Source organism: Cucumis sativus, chromosome 3, assembly GCF_000004075.3.
Source record: "Cucumis sativus cultivar 9930 chromosome 3, Cucumber_9930_V3, whole genome shotgun sequence".
Classification (NCBI taxonomy): Eukaryota; Viridiplantae; Streptophyta; class Magnoliopsida; order Cucurbitales; family Cucurbitaceae; genus Cucumis; species Cucumis sativus.
The window spans coordinates 8,650,567-8,666,128 of record NC_026657.2 but is presented as its reverse complement, the minus strand read 5'-3'; the positions used below and the strand labels follow the sequence as shown (position 1 = coordinate 8,666,128).

The following is a 15,562-nucleotide window of genomic DNA, read 5'->3' as shown; positions in this document are numbered from 1 at the left end:
GGCCTAACTTAAAATTTGAAGGTACATTTTGGTTTTTTTAGTATCAATAGTGTACTTTGAACCACATACTAATGAGGTATTCAATACTTACTAATTATGTTGATCAATCTCATTCTCATTCCTTATTTTGTAGATCTACACTTTCTTTGTACTTTACAATTTTGCCCCTTTTCTTCCTTTAATTTTTATATACATACAGTTTGTATATATATAGTATTTCTCTCTTCTCTCTCTACATTCTTCTTTCATTTTGAACTTGAAAGGCAGGATTAATTTTACCCGTGTCAACTATTCAAATTCTTTCCCTAAGAAAAGGTCGTTCTTGTTTATTTTGGCCAAATTCGAGTAACGATTGTCTGGGTATATACGTCCAACATTCATAGAAAATGAGAGGCAAAGAAACAAATACCATCGGAAACAAGCCCAAAGTTAGCTGACATGAATGAAGACATTGAAAAATTGAAACACATTTCATTTAGAGAAAATTTAAAGTTTCATACATACAAATATCCATTTTAGTAGAAATTCATACTTAGATACTGTGTGCTTTCATCAAACTTAGTTACTATGTGCTTTCAGTGCAATTCAAATTAGTAAAGATTAAAAGACGATTGAGAAAATAAATATTTTTAAAAAATATATTTTGACTAATTGCATATTCTCAAGGTTCCTTTTTTTATATAGATGTATTGTGTAGTTAATTAATTAGAAATATGAAACAAAATTAGGATAATCCTCTCTGTTCATTGCAATTTTGTTTATAAGTAAACGATCTATGTAAACAACATCAAACAATACCACTGACTCTTCATTCTTATTTTATTTTTAATATCCTTTCCACTTTTTTTTTTTCTTTCCCTTTTTTATGTTCAAAGGTATTGGATTCAATGAATAAGTTGAGATTGATAGTCTAACCTTGACGTCCGTACACAAGATAATCGTACTCTGACAAATTGAACGGAAGATCTTTATCATATTTTGACAAATTCACATTAGAACTGTTTTAAATTTTACTATGATTATAATTTAATTAAAATTTGAATGTGGATTTAGTCGCTAAAAACTAAAATTTGTAAATTATAAATAGGAAATTTACATAGTAGAAAATGAAAAATCTATACACTTTGGGTTTGAGTTAAAACTTTAGTTATCAATTTTGTTATAGATAGTAAATACTTTGCTAATTATTCTATTTTAAAAATCTCTCTAAGGAATACAAAAATGTCTAATTATTTATAAAATATAGCAAAAAAGAAAAACTTAATTGACTATATGAATTTTGTTATATTTTGTAAATAGCTTCGATGCTTTTCTATTTATGAAAATGTCTCAGTATTATGTGATAGATTTTGTTATATTTTGTAAACAAGTCATTATTTTACTATTTTTTTAATGTCTCTATGTTCTTATATAAAAGATATAAATATTAGATTTTATTTTTTAAAAAACATAAACAAAACTTTAAATTTTAAAAGAATCTATTAATCCCTTAAGACAGATTTGAGAAAAATTAAAATTTCCCCTAATTTATATCCAAAAACTTGTTGAAATTGAAAGAAAGGATCATGAAATTAGGAAAAATAATTTTATTAGGAACCATGGAATAAGGTGGAATTCTTATAATTGTAACTAAATTAAAAAAAATTAAGCATAACAAAAATAGGTATTAAACAAGGTCTTTAATTTAGTTCTCAAAAGAATAAGTAAATATTTTTTGATTTGCACTAACAAATTCAAATCTCATACAACAACTTTATGCTAAAAAATCAATTTATATAATAATTACAACTATTTAAACTCTAAATTTAAATTTAGATTCTATTTGGAAAAATCTACAACAAAATTTGAGGGCTGAAACTAATAATGATATTTGATTAAAAGATTTTGATTGATAAAAAGTTAAGAGTAAATAAATTGGTATTTTCGCTTATAACAATCAATTGGCGAAATTATTTTAAAATATTTTGTCACCCAATTTTATTGCCTTTTCTGAATCTATCTCTCTTCAAAAGCCCTCACTAATCTTAACGCTTTAGAGCCATCTTCTTCTTCTTCTTCTTCTTCTTCTTCTTCTTCTTCTTCTCCTTCTTCATCTTCCAGATTGATAAGAGCTTTTTAGTAGCAGCTCTAAATATCTCTTGAGATCTTAAACCTTCATTCATTCTTGATTTTTTCAATCTTAATCTCTCATGTGATTGCTCCGTTCGCTTTAAATTTCCATCAGTAGTCTTGGTTCTCTTCATCTCCAATACCAGGTACAGGATTTCGTCTCTTGTTTTGAACTCTACGATTGATTATTCATAAGAAGCTGAAATATATTGTTCTGGATCTTCGGAATTGCCCAGAAGAAGATGATGCGTTTGTAGGTTCTATTGATTGTGTATGAGTTACAGGAATGGCTGGTTTTAAAGTTCCTCGTGATTGTTCGATTTCGAGAGTGGGGGAGGAGGGGTTATTTACTTTTTGAAATAAATATTTCATTTTTGTGGTTTAGTTGATTTTGTTCGATTTGATTATGTAATGGACATATTATGGGGTTCTTTGTTTCTAATGGTATCTAAGAATTTGTTTTTAGGGAACCATGGGGAAGAAAGTTAAGAAGAAGACGAACCGAGCTCCTCCAAAAGAGAAGCGGGTATCTTCAAGTTCACCGAGGAAGGTGCCCCAACCAAGCAACACAACGGTGGAGACTGCTGATGAGGAGATTTCAATTGTGAAGGAGAAAAGCCAATGCGGTCATCTTGATAAATGCTTTAATTTAAATGAGTTATCATCTAAACTTGGGTCCGCGGAACCTATTAGCTGTGAAGATTGTCAAGATAGTTCAGCTGATAGAAGGGGAGGTAGAGGGAAGGCTAGACATGGGAAGAAAAAAGGGGGAACTTCTGTGGATGTAAAAACTGATGCTAAAGCAATTTGGATTTGTTTGCAATGTGGGCATTATGCCTGTGGGGGTATTGGACTTCCTACAAACTCTCAGAGTCATGCCGTTCGACATGTCAGGCAAACTCGTCACCCTGTGGTGATTCAGTTTGAAAACCCGCAGCTTCGATGGTGTTTCTCTTGCAATACATTACTTCCAGTAGAGAAAACTGAAGAGAATGGTGAACAAAAGGATAGCTTGTCTAATGTGGTGAAATTAATTAGGGACCGGTCGATGGAATCCACGCATGTGGATGTTGAGAACACGCGGTACACTAGTAGTGAAGTTACAGCCGCAACTAAACCAGAAAGTTCAGTATTAAGTGATTTGGATAGAAGAAATCAATATATTGTAAAAGGATTGATTAATCTTGGTAACACTTGTTTTTTCAATTCAATCCTTCAAAATCTCTTGGCCATTGATATGTTGAGAGATCATTTTGTGAAATTGGAAGAATGTGTTGGACCTTTAACTATAGCTTTGAAGAAGATCTTTATAGAAGCAAGAACGGAAAGCAGAATGAAAAGTTCAATAAATCCGAGATCAGTTTTTGGTTGCATCTCTTCCAAAGCTCCTCAGTTCAAAGGATATGAACAACATGACAGTCATGAATTGCTCCGTGTCCTACTTGATGCATTGTCTTCTGAAGAGCTGACTTCAAGGAAGATGACAAATTCTAAGGAAGAGAGAATATCTGGAAATCCCACTCCTACTTTTGTTGACGAGATGTTTGGAGGGCAAATATCAAGTGCCGTATGTTGCAAAGAATGTGGCCATACATCGACAGTTTACGAACCATTTCTAGATCTCTCTCTTCCCGTTCCAATGAAGAAGCCTCTGGCCAAAAAGGTCCAACCAGTCTCTCGAGCTAAGAAGACAAAAGTGCCACCCAAGAGAAATGGAAAGACAATTCCTAAAACTAACAAGGTTTCAGATATTGTACCAATTCAAATTGCCTCAGTTCCATCATCTAGTAATGAGTCTTCCCTTCCATCAGAGGCCAGTGCCAGTAGCACAACTACCATTATGGAGAAGACTTCAACTTCTCAGAATGTCTCAGATGCTAAAGAGTCTGGAAAAGAAATTTCGGTTGAGAATGGAGGAGAATGTGCTTCAGATAATTTGACTTGGATGGATTTTCTTGAACCAGAACTGAATGCTGACAATTGTGATATTTCCACTACTCAGGATTCTGAAAATAATATTGAAGTATTTATTAGTGACAATTCACAACAAAGCGTTTCTGGGTTGAGTATGCCAGTTTCATCCCTTCACAGTGAGCCCAATCAACGACCAGATTTTTCTTCAGTAAATTCGTGGAATGATGAAGCTCCTTTACAGGTGCAAGCCTCTGAAGTTTTGCTGCTTCCTTACAAGGAAGAGAGTTCCACTGCTGAAGTAGCAAAAGAAGATGATCAGGCTTCCTCATCAATTTTGGGCTGTGCTCAAGAAGATTTTGATGGATTTGGTCTTGGTGATATGTTTGATGAGCCTGAAATTCCTATAGGGCCCATTGGGAGACCCTCCACTTCAAATGAAGTTGCAGAAAGTAGTTTTAATAGTGAGTCTGATCCTGAGGAAGTTGATAATACTGATGCTCCCGTCTCTGTGGAGAGTTGTCTCACTTTTTTCACAAAGCCGGAACTTCTGTCCAACGAAAATGGATATAACTGTGAGAAATGCTCAAAAAGACTACAACAACAGAGGTTGGAAATGAAGAAGCAATCAAAGGTTGCTTGCAAAGCTGTAGCAAATGGATGCCAAACTGCAGTAGGGGGTGATATATCTAGTTGCAACGAGGACTCTTCAGTTGAAGTAAAAAATAAAAGAAATATGAATTTAACAAATGGTTCTATAAGTTATAGTAGTGGTGAAAGCTCTAATTTGAAAAAAAATGTAGATTGTTCCAGTCAAGATTGCTCAAAACCTGTCAATTGCCAGAAAAGCAAGACAGATCCCCCCGTTTTGGATGAGGATGAAGCGAAGGTTGACAAAGATATGAATCCTGGCCTATCACGTTCTTCGGGTTGTAATAACACCCGCAATCAAGAGAATTCAGATGATAAATCCAGTTGTTCTCTTCCCAACGATGAACCTGCAAAAACTAATATTGAGCACTTGAGTTCACATCTAGCTGTCGGTAACCAATCAGAAAAAAGTGAAGATGGTGAGATGGATTCTGATTCAACAATTGTGAATGTGAAGAGAGATGCAACAAAGAGGTTTCTCATACACAAAGCCCCTCCTATCTTGACAATTCATATGAAGAGGTTCAGTCCTGATGCTCGGGGTCGTTATAGTAAATTGAATGGCCATGTCAGATTCAAGGAAACAATTGATCTCAAACCATACCTGGATACAAGGTATTGTCTTTATCCTTTTAACACCTGGTGCATTTTACATTTTTTTTTTTCCTATTTAGTTCTACAAAACAATTGCTTTCATCCGTTTCCCTAGGTGAAAAAAATCCACTTTTTAATATAAATAAAAGAAATATAAAAAGTCCAATGGGGTGAGGAGTAAAGAAAGGAAAGTTGAAGTCAGTCAACTACTGCCTCTTCCCAAATCCATTTCAAAGGACCTAAATCTGTCATTATACTTTAAATTGTTTATCGATAAAGACCCAAGTGCCCTGTTTACCCATGTTGCTTCTCTGTTGAAGATACTCAGAAGTTGCATCAAACTTCCAAGTTTACTTTGGGAGGCTACCATGGGGGAATACTGATAGTGATAGTAAACAAAACACGACGTAAGATTTTTGTAACCATTGTTGAATATATGGAAATTCAACTTTTCTTTGTTTGCATCAACCTTCAGTTATACACCGTAGGCTCCTCCTTGTCCAACTCTTCTTATCATATCAGAAGCTGCGCTTCAATGATATGGGCACCACCGTATGGAACCTCTAAGCTCTCTAATCAAGATCTTGAATTTAGCGGGGTGGTCGTGGCAGGTGATACCACTGCCATTGTTTTATGATTGCTAATGAAATCTCTACTCTGGTCATCATCATTCTACTGCATCTAATCTCTCTGATTCTGATAGTAGCACGTCCATTTAACCTCCACGTTTCCATTATTATAGGTTTTGTGCTCTCCTTAGCAATTGGTGAAGCTTTTTTTAGATCCTTTCAGACCATCAATGAAATCGTTTCTTATTCAACAAAAAAAAAAAAAACAACCTGATCCAAGAAAATGATGATACTGATTGTGTAAACAAGAAGAAAAATTTTCCAATGTAAAATTTAATTCGCCCAATATGTTATAGCTCATGGAATCACGTTCACACACACCATTCGTGCTACAACATGAAGAACCGTGGGTAACAAAACGAATGTCATGTGGAATTACATACACTACTTATACCAGTGCTCAGAATTTCACCTAAGTGCATTTCCACAGTGCCCCTGAGCCAAGGATGTGGGCCAATCGCTGATGTACATGACCAGTGGAGTTCTTCCACGCTGCAGTCAAGCTTAAGAGTTCTCTGTCTTACATTGAAAAGGAAATATTCCCTGCTGGTTTTCTAAATTCTTCATCAGTTGCAACTTGTTCCTTCTTGGCTACATTTGGTTTGAAGCAGATACATACTTGAATGATATCTAGTAGTGACCTGGAGGGTTAAACTAATACGAACGCTGGATGAGAATTTGATGACTAGTGACTGAATTAGAATAAATGTACTTAAAATGTAAAGTTAACACCATGCTTATCTATGTTCACAGGTGTGCTGATAGGGACAAGTGTAGTTATCGGTTGGTCGGGGTCGTGGAGCACTCTGGATCTATGAGAGGAGGTCATTATGTTGCATATGTGAGAGGGGGCAACAGGAAGAGGAGCAGTGGGGAAGCTGAGGAAGATGCTTCTGTTTGGTATTATGCTAGTGATGCTGTCGTAGATGAGGTTACCCTGGATCGGGTTCTTGGATGCGAGGCATACATCCTATTTTATGAGATAACATGACAAATCTTTGGCTAATACGTGCTTACTTCTTCATAACCTCCAACAGAAAGAGAGAAGAGAGAGAGAGAGAGAGAGAGAGAGAGAGAGAAATAGGTTGGTGAGTGTACAACACCTCTTACAAAAGAATTTTTCCCCCCAGTAAAAAGAAAAATCCATTCTTTTGATCTATTAGATCTAGGTTTTGAAATATGATTATCACAGAATTTGTGTTATTGCCATTGCCAATAGGGGGTGTGAGGGGCTTGAGACCCTATCCTTTTCCACCCCGGATTTTGTTCTATGAGATAAATGATTGCTCAAATTATTTCTTTTTCCATCTATTTTTCTTCCCCGGTGACTTTCTGAAGAGTGAGAACATTTGTCTTCACAGATTGGTATTAACGAATCAAAAATTTTGAGTTGTGTTTTGATGGCGTTTTGCTTTTGCTATGATAACAAGTAAATACACTAAAATAGCTTTTACTTCAATAAATACTTTCTCGAAATGCAGTGAAAAAAGCCCTCTCGTCTTCATAATCATCTATAAATTTTAATGGTCTGAAGTTACAGATTTCTATGTGGTATCAGTCTTATTGAATAATTTCGTCTTCTAATTGTTCGAAACGACTAAAAACTGACTTGACTTCGGATATTAATATAGGGCGAATGGAAATAAGTGTTTAATGCGACAAGGTTTTCCCTTTCACTTGCTGAAGTAAAAATAACCCTTCAAAAGTTCAAACTCTCTCCCTCAATATATTGTTTCTTTTTTATTGTTTCTTTTTTTTTTTTTCTTTTTTTTTTTACAATAACGGGCAAGAAATGAAGTGTTCGAACAAGGCTTTTCAAGTTTGACTATGTCAAAGAATAACAGAAGCACACTTGCAACTGTTAAACATTTGTGATTCTAAAATAATTTATGTTTGACTAGTTATACTAGAAAGATAAATTTAGCTCAGATTTCATAAATAAATTAATGCTGCGTTTTTACGAAACCGTACCCAAGTTTTTCTTCTTTGCAATTACTCATTGCTATATGAGATAAATTCAACAATTAGACGTATCAAAAAGTCTTCTTTTTTTACATATATATATAAATAAAAACTATAAAGCAAAAAATGAAGTACTATGAAGAAAGGGATTAAACAAGAGCAAAACAAGTCATTTGGGATTAAGAGAGAACGATATTTGGAAAAGTTAGTACACTTCAACTGTTACTAATAAAATTCAGTCGTCTTAATTCAACCATCTTGACTGTCATTTTATCTATAGAGCTATGAATTAACACATTTTGAAGCCTCCATGTCAGTTAGGTATTTAAATAAAGGGATAAAAAAACAACATAGATTGGTCAAGACTCAAGAAGGAACTTCGTAAAAGTTTTTACGTGCATAGGCTGTGTGAACCAGTGGGCAAAAATATGCTATTGCTACGTTACAATATAGGACACTCGAGAGAAAAGTTAACATATGAAGAAAGTACATTATACACACCCTAGATGAATCAGCTATTATCTCGCGTCAGCATGACTTTCCTCCTGTCATCGTGTTGCAATGCTACAATAACCAGACAGACCTGAAAATAGCAAAAAAAAGAAAAAAAATGACCTTCGGGATTCAACAGGACAAAAATCAATGTCATGGAAATAAGGCTCCTCTATCATGTAAAAGGAAAGGGCAATACCAAATGACTCTCTATGACAAGAATGCTACTATGAAAAAAACTGTGGTTTATGTTTGCCATTTTTTTACCCATAAAATTTACCTGGAGGCAAGTGCCGTTGGTAAATGAAACCTATTCAACTGGAATTGGTTACTGTGTTGTGCTGAGTGAAGTTGTAATGAGCTTAATAAAATCTTGGTATATGTTTCTCATCTTCGTACTGAGGTAGTTGAATTTGATTGGGTTGAGACATCCAAATCATTCTCAGTTTGACTTTCCACCAATTGGCCGTTCAAAATCTCCAACACGTTATCTGGTGGACATTTATCAGCAGGGTTTTTCGGTGACATTTGGCAGAAACATTCAGGCCAAGAATTTGTATAGAATGACTCTGGTGAAATGCGATCATGTGGCCCGCCAAAGTGCGTGCCAAGCATTACTCTCCTAATAGCTTCTTCAAAGCCTGTTGTTCTTCCGTTCTCTCTGTCAATGAATATTGGTGCAAGAGCTTTCCTGTCTGGTCTGATTGTAGTTCGGAAGCCATAATAAAGACGGTGCCCCAGCAAATTGTTGGCAAAGTTGCTTGGTCCATCATAGGTTGGCATGAAGATGTCAGAAAGGAGACAAACCATGTAGTCAACTGCAGAACCTGTCACTCCTCTCACATTTTCAACAAGTTCCTCTGAAGATTCAACAGAGCTATGGTTCTCAAGACGGGGAAACAAAGCACGAAATGGCTTCATGAATCGTTCACCACCAAAGAGATCACCAGCCGCCAGATATATTCTGGTAGAATTGTCAAAACCCATGGAACGTAAAATGAGACCAACCTACAGAACAAAGAAGCATTGCACCATCAGTGATTTTTTACCACTTTTACTTGCATATCCTATTAAACTGGTTATAAGCAAAGTTATAGTCAAGTGTGTATGCAATCGTCACCTCCTCCGGGGTTAGGGGACATTTTCCAATTGCCCTTCTTTCACTATAAACCAGTCTCTTCTTTGCAAAATTTTCCTCTCGGTATTTCTTCAAAATCTTTTGCTCTTCAGGAGTAAAAATATCAAAACACCTGCAAACCATGAAAGAATGTAGATATGCCATAACATTACTTCTTGAGAAAAAAAGTAAACGGTCAAGCGGCAATGCCTAAGCCTCTCTTGTAACTTTCTTTAGGAAGAAGTAGTAGTGTCAGAAAGAAAAGAAAGAAGACTACAGTTAATGTAACTGTAAGGCAGCCACCTGGACATTGCTTAAATCGAAGAAAATTCTTACCCTGCAAAGGCCAGCATATCCATCTCAAAACGAAGGTGAATAGACATGAAATGGCCTTGATTGCGGAGCTTATCAACTATTGATTGACTAATTCTTAAAATATGTGGCTTAAATCTCAGAGCGTGATAGTTAACCCTGCATCTCAATCTTTGGTACTCAGGATTGTCAATTTCTTCTGCTAAACGATGTGAGAATGGAGTGAGATATATAGCACCATGCTCCCTCATCTTCTCAAGAGCAGCTGAAGTATACCAACTGATTGGAGCATCTCTAGGGGGTCGGAGCTGAATCCATTAAAAAACATGAACACAATTACAAAATTTCCAACAAAAAGAAAATTTCTTTTAGAATTCCAACATTTGACTTATTTACCTGAAAAGGTTTTATCTTCTTAGTTTTCCCATTCTTGCGTATATCTGGAATGCTTTCCACGATTCGTACATCATATCTCAGGGTCCTTATAAAATTTTCAACATCATAGATACCATGAAAACCACTGCACAAATAAAATCTATAGTTACCAGGAATGTGTTATGGATGATAAAATATACTGTGAAAGGATTAAACCAGATATAGTTGAAGTTGTAGTACATGAGACATAAGTTTTTTAGAAGCAATCATAGAAGTTCTGCATCATGCCAATCGAAGTTTTAGTTAGTAAGAATGGCTGAGAATGCTTCTATTTACAGAGGAGGCTGATTAAATCCAAACCATTCTTCTAATTTGCCTAGTAAGTATTTCTCAGGCTTAAGATGCCTAGCTTGTGAAAATGTGCACTCAACATTTCAAGGAACTGAGAAAAAACTGAAGCCATATCGGGACATAGATAATCTGCAACCTCAAAAGCTGGAAGTTAAAGCCACGTCAAAAGAATCCTTCAGAAAATTCCAGGAAGAGGGGGCTTAACTTGACTTCAAAACCTTTAACTTACTATCATTTTCTATACTTCAATTGAATGAAAAGAGCCATATACATATATATATGTATGTATATCACTTTAGCACATATAACCATGTTTCAAAATAAATGCTAGAAGAAAAAAGAAAAAGCTCCTGTCACTTCATGGTTTCATGGCCTCAACGGACCAAATAAAAGAAGTAGGCAAGTACAACATGACATCCAAATGCATGGTGACTAGAATAGATGGAAAACGGATTTCTTTTTTTTTACACAAAAGTAAAATTTGAAATACCTCTTCTCATGCCAAAAGGAGTTTGCATCTAACTCTGGTAGAACCAGTGTTGCATTCATAATCCGAGCAGCAAGAACAGCATTACAGATCTAAAACATCCAAAATAATATTTTTATGTTGAGAAACGAGCTGTGATGTAGAGAAACGAGAGAAATTAAAAAAAGACCCCCCCAAGAAAAAAGGAAAAAAAAACAAAACAAAAAAAGATGAAGAGAGCTAAAAAAGAGACTTCTATATTTTTTTATATTTGTGAGTGTCCATGTCAGCTAGTGTGCACCTCGATTAATCTCTTGGGACAACCCATTTAACCCTATAACATTTGCATGTCAAGGAAACCCATAGGATATTAAATCCTAGGTAGGTAGCCATCATGAATTGAACCCATGACAGAGATTTCTATTGTTAATAATGAGAAACAAGTGACATCAATCACCAATGACTAAGTCAGAAAACCCCAAGGGGAGTCACTGTAATGATAATAAATAATTTAAAATGATCCATCATTGGCGAGTCTATAAACATACCATCAAATTTGAACTTCCATCTTGCTCAAAACAAAAAATGCTGAGAGTGCATGAAAAAAAACTAGAGTTCGAGATATGTAAGAAATACTAACAGCACTGCGTTGTTGATTCAGACCACCATTGCAGCGAACCTTCAGGTAACCGTTGCTCTCACTCGGTGGAGCTGTCATAGTGTGAATAAGTTTTAAAATCTATCTTATTTAATACAATAAATCCATAATTTATGAACGAAAGGGAAAAGCATGCAAGAGACGGTGATCTTTAAAGGCAACAAAGAATTACGTGGCCAATCTGATCGCGGAGCTGAGGAAGGTCTCCAACCACGAGAATCAGCACGGCTCCAAAGTTCTTCAGCCTTGATCTGGCCACACAAAAACAGAATGAAATTTCAAGTTTCCATCATGTTGAAATATTGATCGCTGCCTTACCAATAGCTTTACCTACCACCTCCCTCCATGTTTTCAGAAACTAGCTCGTGCGAGATGGCTTTCTTTCCGCCATCCTAAACCAAATTACCCAGTTCTCAATTAAAAAGGCATCAGACCCTTTTTGTTTTGTTTTTTTTAATATAAGGTCTTACACTTCATTTTAAAACTACAATGTGGGGTGACATACATTTCTCCTATATTTCAATGGAGAACAGCTAAACGCAGATTTTGAAATTGTTTCAGGAAAACAAATTGAGATTGTCCCGAAATTCCAGTAATAAAATAATGGGGTGACATACATTTTCCCTATATTCCGTAAGTGAAACAGGAATGAACACAATCAATTTCATGGAATTAACTATGATACTGCCACTCTATAGTTCTACTTCAACACTCCCGCGACAGAGGACATAAACAGCAAATAATCACACGCAACAACCTTGGCCTCAACTAACCTCCGATCGAGAGACGGATCCAAAGCCACCTTTGCTCGTCGATGAAACGAACAATGAAATTGTGCAGATCAAGAGTACAACCACAGCGATTGATAACCTCCCCATCATGCTCTTCAATCCTCCGGCACCTTGCTTCACGTGAGACCGATGTAAATGGTGCCCGGATCTGCAGCGAAGGAAGTGGAAATTTCAAGTTCTAAGACAACGAGGAAACATCACAACCTGAATAAGAAAAATGTATGAGAAACCCAAGATCCAATAATAACCTTCTCATGGTTGAGGGATGAGTGTGTGCACTGCACAGAGTTGGAGATTCTGCTTCGATTTCGATCGTCAATTCGTGCACAACCAAACAGTTAGCAATTCATACACTGATGATCTACAAGATGGTGGAAGAAATTGAATCGATTTCTTGAATTTCTATATGCCGGCATGCGCAGATTCGCGGGAGAACTGGGCGTGTTGAGCACGGGCGAAGCGATGAAGATAATATTTAGTTAGAAACACAACAAGAATTTATACAACCATCGTACTTTAAATATAAATTAGGGAAATTGCAGTAAAAAAAACTCCTTACTCCTCTTTTTCCACGACGTAAATTTAAAAAATATGACTAGTAAATAAGCGTAAATTACTTTTTAATCCGTCATTTTTCAATTTAAGAAAGGTAGATTATAAAGGTTTTGTTATCACAAATAAAATAGATACGGTATACTTACCCGAATTTTAAGCTTGGCAAAATAATAAGTTACCAAAAAATACATTTTACATTATTATTATTTACGGAACAGATATATTTATATACGGTGAAAAGACACATGGCAACATTGACCTTTGTTATAGTGGGTCGAGTCCACGACTATCTTCACTATCCCATTTTTTACCATAGTTTCTCTTATACTATATTTTTTACATTATTTAAAAATATCTTATTTCCAAATGTAATTGAAAATATTTATAAATACACCAGCTTTTCATAGCCTATTTGATAGACACGAATAGACATATGTCTATATCAGCATCTATTACTAATATTTAACTATATTTGTAAATATTTTGATTTGTCTGCTATTCTCTTAAAACAATCAAGTTACTATGACTTGGTTATCTTTTTACCGTTAGATCAACCTAATTTATTTAAAAATTATTTTAAACTTTTATGAAAATGTTGCAATACTATTCAATTTTAATAGACGTGATAGAATAGCAAATCTTTGATACTAAACTTATTTTACCAATATTATTCTTAAACTTTTGAAAACGTTTAAAAGATGTTTTCATCTGAGGCTCCGACTTTTCTACTTTCCATTATTTTCTATCGGTAACAATTATTCTTTCACTTTTACAATCACACAAATTAGTCAAACTTAATGAGCTAATTAATTTATAGATTTATTTTTAATTTCAAACTTACATCGCAAACCGACCTTAGCTCAGTTGGTAGAGCGGAGGACTGTAGTGAGGCAACATCTCAGTTATCCTTAGGTCGCTGGTTCGAATCCGGCAGGTCGGACTTTTTCTTTTTCATTTTTCTTACTATTTTTTTTTTCATTTTTCTTTTTTTTCATTTTTCTTTTTTTTCATTTTTCTTTTTTTTCATTTTTCTTTTTTTTCATTTTTCTTTTTTTCATTTTTCTTTTTTTTCATTTTTCTTACTATTTTTTTTTCATTTTCTTACTATTTTTTTTTAATTTTCTTACTATTTTTTTTTTAATTTTCTTACTATTTTTTTTTAATTTTCTTACTTTTTTTTTAATTTTCTTACTTCTTTTTTTTAATTTCCTTACTTTTTTTCTTTTCATTTCCTTACTTTTTTTTCTTTTCATTTCCTTACTTTTTTTTCTTTTCATTTTCTTACTTTTTTTCTTTTCATTTTCTTGCTTTTTTTTTCATTTTCTTATTTTTTTTTCCATTTTCTTACTATTTTTTCTCATTTTCTTACTCTTTTTTTTTTTCATTTTCTTACTCTCTGTTTCTTTTCCATTTTCTTACTTTTTATTTGCAACGAATAGGTGGTCATTTAGAAAAGAAAAAAACCGTTAATAGTACTTATTTCTTTTTTTTATATTGTAACATGTTTTTTTTTATATTGCAAATTTGACAAATATGACGAAACTTTATATATATATATATATATATATATATATTTTGCAATTTTGAAAATGTAAATAACGTAGGCTCTATTATCATTTTTTTCTTCTATTTTTTTGTTGTTTTTGCAAACTTTCCTTTTATTTTCTTACTTTTACGAAGTGGTACCACATGTATTAAACAAAAATAGTAACATTAGTTGTTGTTTGGATTGTTCAAACATGTCAATTAGATGAAAAACTTACGTCCACTTTCAAACTATGTGAGTCGTAGACACGTGTGGTAGGATAATTTGACATTAACTTGGATAGTTTTTTTAAGCTGTCATTTATAGGAGTTAAAACATAATGCATTTAACGTCCAAATTTGAAGAGTTGTGGTTATTAAAAAACATATCTAAACATGTGTTCTAAACAATCAGCTAAGAGGTCATTATTAGTTCAGTTTATGGTAGTCATCTACCTATTGATTGATTTAATGTGATATTTGTTGACACCTGAATGTGTGCGTAAGCGAGATCAAACAATCACATGTATAACAAATGGATGTTGTAATTTGTTGTATGTTGTCTTAAATGAAACAGATCGTGTATCCAACATGATATCGAGGGGGACACATGTTATTATGTAATTTTACTTATAAATTGAATATGTACATTTTACGACCATTCATTTAAGTCAACAATGTGATCAAATGAGCACAGATCAAATAGTGCAAAATTTAAATTGTTAACATCAGTATTAAAGGTTCGACCGTCACAAACATGCATGGTAGACAGATGAAATTGAAAAGAATATAAGTTATCGAACATTTCATACAAAGTTTGATGATTATACGCAACGCACATGAGAACTGTTGACGAATTACAAATGAACAAAATCCTTAAATAAACGACATTAATTATGCTATCCACGTTCAATCATTAGTCTCTCTCGTACTCAAGCTCGTGTTTCAATTGCCTGTGGTCTTTCAAGTTTGACCTCAAGCTTTTATCTTATATGCATCAAACACAATATTGCGATTCATTTGCACCGTATTCAACTGTGTATCTACCATCTACATTAAAAGTAA

General features: G+C 34.2%; 2 protein-coding genes and 1 non-coding gene across 4 annotated transcripts; 2 read left to right on the top strand and 1 right to left on the bottom strand.

The window, feature by feature from the left end:
* The first annotated feature begins 1,985 nt into the window (after positions 1 to 1,985).
* Positions 1,986 to 7,293, top strand: LOC101204267 (ubiquitin carboxyl-terminal hydrolase 2). Of its 2 annotated transcripts, none has more exons than XM_031881759.1 (3): positions 1,986 to 2,255; positions 2,576 to 5,286; positions 6,325 to 6,641. In XM_031881759.1, exons 2-3 carry the CDS (start codon positions 2,582 to 2,584, stop codon positions 6,356 to 6,358), a joined length of 2,739 nt encoding a protein of 912 aa, XP_031737619.1. In that variant the 5' UTR covers positions 1,986 to 2,255; positions 2,576 to 2,581; the 3' UTR covers positions 6,359 to 6,641. The 2 variants fall into 2 exon arrangements, with proteins under 2 accessions (XP_031737619.1, XP_004134376.1); XM_004134328.3 differs by lacking the exon at positions 6,325 to 6,641 and adding an exon at positions 6,648 to 7,293 and having other exon boundaries at positions 1,989 to 2,255.
* A 712-nt stretch (positions 7,294 to 8,005) lies between these two features.
* Positions 8,006 to 12,928, bottom strand: LOC101213004 (O-fucosyltransferase 1). The gene is made up of 10 exons (XM_004133945.3): positions 12,667 to 12,928; positions 12,401 to 12,566; positions 11,800 to 11,878; positions 11,610 to 11,680; positions 10,994 to 11,082; positions 10,174 to 10,297; positions 9,802 to 10,085; positions 9,469 to 9,598; positions 8,629 to 9,356; positions 8,006 to 8,439 (listed from the first exon to the last, which is right to left on the bottom strand). Exons 1-9 carry the CDS (start codon positions 12,672 to 12,674, stop codon positions 8,736 to 8,738), a joined length of 1,572 nt encoding a protein of 523 aa, XP_004133993.1. The 5' UTR covers positions 12,675 to 12,928; the 3' UTR covers positions 8,006 to 8,439; positions 8,629 to 8,735.
* Positions 12,929 to 13,822: 894 nt separating this feature from the next.
* Positions 13,823 to 13,913, top strand: TRNAY-GUA. Its single transcript is given in 2 exon segments — positions 13,823 to 13,859; positions 13,878 to 13,913. It is a non-coding gene; the product is annotated as a tRNA-Tyr (tRNA).
* The last annotated feature ends 1,649 nt before the right edge of the window (positions 13,914 to 15,562 follow it).

What these genes read in the sequence shown, in the direction of transcription:
- LOC101204267 (XM_004134328.3), top strand. Translation starts at nt 2,582, where the DNA reads ATGGGGAAGAAAGTTAAGAAGAAGACGAACCGAGCTCCTCCAAAAGAG. An exon ending in AAACCATACCTGGATACAAG is followed by an intron (nt 5,287 to 6,647) that starts GTATTGTCTTTA and finishes CTATGTTCACAG; the next exon opens with GTGTGCTGATAGGGACAAGT.
- LOC101213004 (XM_004133945.3), bottom strand. An exon ending in TCCTTTTGGCATGAGAAGAG is followed by an intron (nt 10,298 to 10,993) that starts GTATTTCAAATT and finishes TTATTTGTGCAG; the next exon opens with TGGTTTTCATGGTATCTATG. An exon ending in GTCCCCTAACCCCGGAGGAG is followed by an intron (nt 9,357 to 9,468) that starts GTGACGATTGCA and finishes TTTGTTCTGTAG; the next exon opens with GTTGGTCTCATTTTACGTTC.